The sequence below is a fragment of the Gavialis gangeticus genome, unplaced genomic scaffold (assembly GCF_001723915.1).
Source record: "Gavialis gangeticus isolate Ggan-Ray unplaced genomic scaffold, GavGan_comp1, whole genome shotgun sequence".
NCBI classification, from domain to species: domain Eukaryota; kingdom Metazoa; phylum Chordata; order Crocodylia; family Gavialidae; genus Gavialis; species Gavialis gangeticus.
In genome coordinates this window covers 7,525,306-7,532,451 of record NW_017729012.1, presented here as the reverse complement: position 1 = coordinate 7,532,451, position 7,146 = coordinate 7,525,306, and the positions used below count along the sequence as shown (strand labels likewise).

The 7,146-nt window shown below is 39.8% G+C and overlaps 1 protein-coding gene across 3 annotated transcripts in view; it reads left to right on the top strand.

Annotated features, from left to right (window-relative positions):
• MED13 (mediator complex subunit 13) overlaps nt 1–7,003 on the top strand; it is a 108,601-nt gene extending 101,598 nt beyond the window's left edge. For all 3 annotated transcript variants that reach the window (XM_019511123.1, XM_019511125.1, XM_019511122.1), the window contains 2 exons: nt 2,069–2,169; nt 2,933–7,003. In XM_019511123.1, coding sequence (XP_019366668.1) covers nt 2,069–2,169; nt 2,933–3,065 — 234 coding nt within the window. In that variant the 3' untranslated portion in view covers nt 3,066–7,003. The remainder of the gene's footprint in view (nt 1–2,068; nt 2,170–2,932) is intronic.
• The last annotated feature ends 143 nt before the right edge of the window (nt 7,004–7,146 follow it).

Here is a 7,146-nt window from a genome sequence, read left to right as displayed (position 1 = left end):
GTAGTTCTCTTTGTGAGCGTGCAGTGTGGTGTTCTAGCTAAGTGTGCACCAGACAGGAGAGATGCATTCAGCCCCAAGAGATTTAAAATACAGCACATGAGAATACTGCACGCTTCGCTCTTCCTGGAGACGCACACAATCTTTTTGTTCTCTTTTGTTAAAGAGCAGTCAGGTTTTATGCAGATTTGAGCCAAAGATCTTTTGTTCACTTTCAACAAAAAATGAAAGACCTTGTTAACGGGAGCAGCAAACGTTCAGAAGGGTTCTGTTCTCTTCTGAGTCATCTCTTCACATACTTGTTCAACAAGAATGATGTGTCGTCCCCCCTCCCCTCCCCTCCCCTCCCCTCCCCTCTTACAACTGCAGCTTTGTTTACTTTCTCTTAATAGCTGTGTAGTGCAGTATCTGGCAAAGAGATGCATTATACTAAGTGTTTGGCTAGACCTCTCCAGATCTTTGGCTCGAATTTACTTTTCCCACTTTTTGCGTTGTTTCCAAATAAGAGGAGCGCTTTAGGATAACTATCTATTTAAATTTGGTAAAGTACTCTGTTTCCTTATTATGCAAACCCCAGAAGCTGGATTCCATCTTGGTATTCCTTAGGAAAGCATGTGAGGGGGGAATAATTCCTAGATGGTCGGTGATGTTGTTTTTCTTGGTTCTGTTGTACCTTTGCATTTTGACTTGCCTGAGTCTAAGATAACACATAACAGTATCAGACAAAGGAAATGCATCTGTCCAACAGAAAACAAAGAGGAATTAAACAGCCTTCACGTGTGTCATGCATTAAGAACCACATCTGTAATGTGTTCTGATAATGGGGAGTTTTTCTTCCTCGTGCTTTTATTGTGGGCGGTGGGGTGTGTAATTTTTCTCTTTATAGGTTGTGTTTTGGTATAAAGAAGGCTTGGACAGATTAATTTAGACTAAGTGCTCATAATCCAATTGTTTGTATTTTATTTATTTAATATAGTTAAATAAAATGGAAACAAGTGGATTATGAGCACTTAGGCTTTCTAAATTAATCTGTCCAAGCCTTCTTTATACCAAAACACAGACTACAAAGATTACAATATTTTGTAGCTTTTTTTATTCCACCACTTACCGAGTTCTAATGTGTTGCAAATTGCACCACTTAATACAGTTTCCTGTAATAAAAGACATAAGTGCTTATAGGCAACAACTGCACTGCAAAGACTTGGTATGGCATGGGCAACTGGTGCCTCCCGAGTCCGGGGGGCACCAGATTGCTGGTGGGGGGTCCCCCTATGGCCGATTGCCAGGCCAGCGGCACAGCCGGAAGTGCACTTCCACCAGCACTTGCGGTTTCACATCTGCCGCTTCCAGGGGGTGCACAGCCGATCTCAGGGGGGGCGCATGCACCTGCGTGCACCCCCTATGTCCCGCCAGTGTGGTACAATGTCAGAAATGTATACGTGGCATAAGTGGATGAATTTAAGAGAGTTGTTCTCAATTTACTCCTTTTGTCGAAATCAAGGTTTGGCAACTGATGGCCCGCGAGGGCCAGACCCTACCCATGGAGCCTTTGGATCCAGCCCGTGGAGCCATGGCATTCAGTGATTTGCTCTACACAAGTTAGCTGCCTGGCAGAGGAGGAGCTTTCCTCATGCCACACCTAGGGCAGGCAGCATGGACCCCAGTGAAGGGGGGGCTTCAGCTGGGCCTTGATACAGCTGAGTGATGGGGAGAAGCAGTGGCTGGGTCCTAATGTCAACTCGCCTCTGACCTGTGCTGGATCACTCCAGCCCCCCTGCTGGAAAATGTTGCCATCCCCTGGGCTAAATGATTATCTTGGCTGTTATTAGTTGTTTGCTTTTTTAAGAGATTCTCCCCATGTTTTCAGCATAACACATTAAGAAAAGACAGCAGTCATCTGACCTGTACCTGTAGTATTCCTGTATTTATTTATTGTGCAAAATGTAAAACATAGTTTGCCTTCACTCTAGGAATCAACTAAAAGGTAGAGAGTATCAGGTAAAAACAAAACAGGGAAGTCTGCTGTAAATATTACAAGTGCTAGGTGATAACGTGTCTCCTTCCTTCGTAGGCCTCTCTGCACCTCCATGTGCCTTCAGTGCAATCTGACGAGCTACTCCACAGTAAACACTCCCACCCGCTTGATTCTAATCAAACTTCTGATGTCCTCAGGTATTGGTGCTTTATTAATTAAGCATGAAGTATGGGATATTTGTGTAAGTTATAATTGCCTGACTTCATTACAGCATATAATTTGGTTCTCTTGCTGCAAGGTTTGACAGCATAATAATAATGGACCGTGTGCTCTGTAAAGGATAATACAGATCACAGGATGCTTAAAATGTGGCTTTAGCATGTGATGGCTTTAAAAAAGTTGCTACTTATTTTGGCCTATTTAAGTTGGTAGGCTGAGTTCAAGTAGTGAGGTGGGAACACGAAGAGGAGGAATGTCTGCTAGAGAAGGGAGAGAGAGATCCGGGCATAAGGGTCACCCTGGAGGATGATACAAAGGAAGCAGTTATGAGCAGGAGGTTTGGATGTGGCAGAGACTGGAGCAGGCACTGAATTGTGTAAACTAAACATGGGGCGTTCGCCAGCAAGAAAATGTTTTAAACAAATTTTGTTGAAATGTCTTTTGTTATTAACTGAACGTAATGACTATCTGGTAGCACAGGTGTGTGCCACTTAAACAGAAAGCAGGTGGTATTGGTTTTGACAACCTGCTTCGGAGAACAGTGACGCGGAGGCTAGCTGTTTATGAGCTGACTAGCCTAACTTCTGTGCGTGCATGTGGGTTGGGGTTTTTGTTTAAGTGTTTAGCTTATGGCAAACCTGCAGTGTCATGAGATGCGTCTTTTTTGTTTGTAAAACACTTTTTTCTGACAGTGTTGGTGGAAAGAGCTGTATAGGTTTAATAGTTTTGTTTGCTTTCTAGGTTTGTTTTGGAACAGTACAATGCACTCTCCTGGCTAACCTGTGATCCTGCAACCCAGGACAGACGGTCGTGTCTCCCAGTTCATTTTGTGGTGCTGAATCAATTGTATAACTTTATCATGAATATGCTGTGATCTTCATCTGAACTTTGCAAGAAAAGAACAAGGAAAAGGGATATTTCATTGCAGGACTAAGTTACACTTCTTCTCAGTGCAAGTCATTTGTGATGGGGTATAATTCTTGTTACTTCCAACAAATATTGTTTTGACTTGTGATGGGGCACATATAACCCTGCCGTCTTTGTTTCATTGACTATACAGGACTCTTTAGAATGATGATCAGACAAAATGTATTATAACATTTTTAGTAGCAAAATTAACCATTTTCCCCAGTCACAGTATTTGTGAAAAGTAATGAGCCATAGTACCCAGTCATGTTTAATGAATATTAAAAGCATGGAGATGAGAAGAGACATGAGGAACCATAAGTTTCTACCTATGGCTTCAGAACATCAAGATGTTCTTGTATTGGATTATAGTACCTAGTATTCGAAAATGCCTGCATCTCTCTTATTTATTGTAAGTTTTTAAATGTATAAATTGTCTTATATTTCTTAACCTCTTTTATAAAAATTTTCCTAGAAGGTTTATACTGCCTTCTTGCTTTAAAGCAATTGGTCTAAAATATATGTAATCGTCTTAATTAAAAGTTGCAGTAGGTTGCTTTTAGAGTATTATTTTTTTGTAAGGGGGTGGGCGGGGACAGTAAATTTGTATTGTCTTGATGTACAGTTTAATGGGGATAGAGGGGTTAATGTCCATACCATTGTGTGTGGGGGATTTACAGCTAAGCTGTAGTTGCAGAGTACATGTACAGTAATGAAGTTCACTGTGTTTATATAAATTGAAAAGGTACCGGGTCTTACAGCATTTTATATCACACCTTTACAGAGTAACAATGGCAATATATAAGTGATATTGTAGGTGGTTTAACTTGTAGTGAGAATAAAATGAATAAACTCTCAATTTAATTTTGTGTTATGGCTCAGAACTTTGGCTAGCTTCAGGCCTCTTCCTGTTTCCAGTTGCTGGGTTTATTTAGTTCAAGAATACCTGCTACGCAGTGTGTAGCTAACCGGGAGTTCTTGGCATTGCGTTCTTGCATTCTTTAAGATACATATTTCATTGCAAAGATGAAACCGAATATCCAGGCATGGGAAAAAACATGAGGAAATTACCCCCAAGTCTCCTGTAAGGCTGAAACTTAGCTCAGCTCTAGCCATTTCACAAATGCAAAAACAGTCAATCTTGACTTTAAGATTGGTGTGTGTTTAACTAAAATGTGGTGTATATAGATTCTCAGTGAATTCTGGTATTCAGACTGAACTCCATTAGTTAAAAAAGAAAATCCATTTTCCTTTTTAATCTATTTTTTGGCACTGTGGTGAAGGTCCCAGGTAATCAGTGTATGAGTTTTTTTCCGCCTCTGATTCCAGCCAGGGCATGTGCCAAGGAGGCTCAAAACTCCCTGAGGAAGGGACTCAGGAGGCTTTCATATACCTCTTCTCCCTCTACAGTCAGCAGCTTTCTTCACTTAACACTTCTTTCCTTTTACTCACACATGCCAAATCTGTAATGCTTCTCTAAAATGGCCCCTACGGGTGCCCACGAGCAATTCCTTCCTCATGGTTCCTTGTCCTCCGACTGCCAGCTTAAGAATTTACTTCTGCAGCGTCCTTCTCAGCTGAATGTGGGAACCCATGATAACCGAGCACCCGGGTCTCACTGGACAAACCGAGCCATCCGTTTTGCCAGTTAAGCCTTTTAAAGGAGCAAGACTTAAGATCCCTTTGTGCACCCACTGCTAAATCCTCTACAAGGACAAAGTTGTTTGTATTTACAAAACTGGATTTGGTAGCTTGTTTTGTGAATACAAAATATTTGCCTGAAATATCACTTTTCATATGAACAAACATCAAAGCTCTTTGAATTGTGTATATACAATACTAGCGACCTTTGTGTTTTTTGTATGAAGAAAATGTACAATTGGTGACAAAGGTTTTCAGTCATTTCTTCAAAGCAACATTAGTGCAATCAGAAGTCAGCATATTTTGATATTAAAGTAAAAAAACTGGGTGTCTGCATTTATTATTATTATTTTTTTTTTTTATTATGCTAATGCATCACAGATTGAGTAGCATGTTACTTTGTTTTAGAGCATTTTTTCACGTGGCTGAGATCTGAGGGGGGAAAACACTCTTTAGCCTGGAATCTTCAAAGCTTCCTTTTTTAAAAAATTTTTTAGCTGGTTACTTTTAAACCTGTCTTAATGTTAATGAACCTCTTTAGCGTGGAACTTGTTAGCAGTGGGCTGTTTAAAATGTGACTGACTTGTATTCGTCAGGTAAGTGAGCCAGTTGCCTGAACAGCGAGGTCCTGATCAATGTGCAGTCATGCTAACCTTCTGTGAAATATACCACTAGTACTTTTCAAATACAATAAAAATGGAAATTAAAATACTGTAACCACTAGAAGAGATCAGGAGGCCCTTTTGATTAGTCTTTTTAGAAACAGTTTACGTTGGGAGATTTTTTCCTGGCTTGGCATCTTTTTGCCAACAACGTACATACCGAAACTGCCAGCACCGAGGAGCTAACATACTTGTTTTACTTCTAAATAAATGACTTTCACCTTACGAATCAATTTGCCTAATGATATCCCACTGTTTAAAGTGCATATAATTACTGATGTAATAATAATACTGTGACAGCCGGCTAACAAGATAATTTATACTGATCACTGACAGGTTCAGCTGCAACGTCTTGTACTTACCATTGCTCCTGACAGCTCTTATTAAGTAGTAGTTGTGGAACTTCTATTAAATATATTGGCCACACACTGGATTCTTCCAGCCAGTCAAAAAGGAAAAAAAAAAAAAATCTAGCCATACTCTATTTATGCAAGCCATTCAGTTATCTAGGCTGGGCTGTAACAGTGTATGGATTAGACTCCTTGCACACATTATTGTTTGGCCCCTTGGCTACCCAGTGTACTTGCGTATGGCCTTTGCATTTTAAAGTAAACGTCATTTTTAAAACTTTTCTAACCCTTTCAGAATACAATTTTAAATTTTAAATCCTCAGCTATATTCTTACTCAGCTGTCAGTATAGCACAGATTATGATGCCCTCCTTTCATCTTCACACTTACCTTCCATGATTTATTTTTTTTAAACTTCATGTGTTGCTGCAAAGATTTGCAGATGTCTTTAATCAAGCACTATTAATACTGTAATATCAAAATATTATGTTGCATTATTTAAAAATTCAAAATGTAATAGAGGAAAAGGTTTTAAAAAATGCTATTGCACCCTATAGCTTGCTGCACAACAGTCTATGGCATAGCGCATCAATTGGTTTTAATATTATCCATGTAATGTTTTGATCTGGGTTTCTTCTGAGAATCCAGCTTCTCAGCTGAGAGTTTTGTCTCGCAGTATCTCTTAAACACAAAGGTGGACAGTGTCTGTCTCTCTCTCTCTCTTTCTCTCTCGTACTAATTGAAAGACCCAGAACTATGCTTAACTGCTTAGAAAATCTTATTTGGGGGTGTACTCTTTATTTTCAATGGAGTAAAACTTCATTTACAGTAAAACTGGATTTGGGACCTACAGCAATCCTCAGGGTCACTTTTTCAGAAGTTTTAATATAGCTTTAGGGTTGTTGGTTTTTTTTTTCCAAATAAACTGGATTTGTGGACCTTGTAAACCTATTAAATTGCTAATTGTGGCATCATTACTGGACATGTCAGCTTCAAGAAAACTTCTCCCACCAGCTGGGTCACTTTAAGAAGGGGAGTGTCTAAGTTCTCGCTCCGCCACGACATGAAATGGTCCAAGTCGTCTTATTTAACATGACAGAAAAATGAAATAAGGAACAAAAACAAACAAAAAACACTATTGCTGCCGAATGCCATAAACACTGAGTTGTACAAATTGTGATTGAGGAAATGAAAAGGTTTATACTTTTTAAAAAAAAAAAATTCAAATGGAATAAATTATTCATGAAGCCTTGATTGGTGGTGTCTTTTTATTTTGAACCCCTACGGAGACCGTGGATGAGAGGGCTGCAGCGCTCCGAGATGAGCCAGTTCATCTCAAGTTGGGCCTGCTCTCGACACAAACTCTGCGGTGGGAATTCAGTGGCTCTAGATTCCCC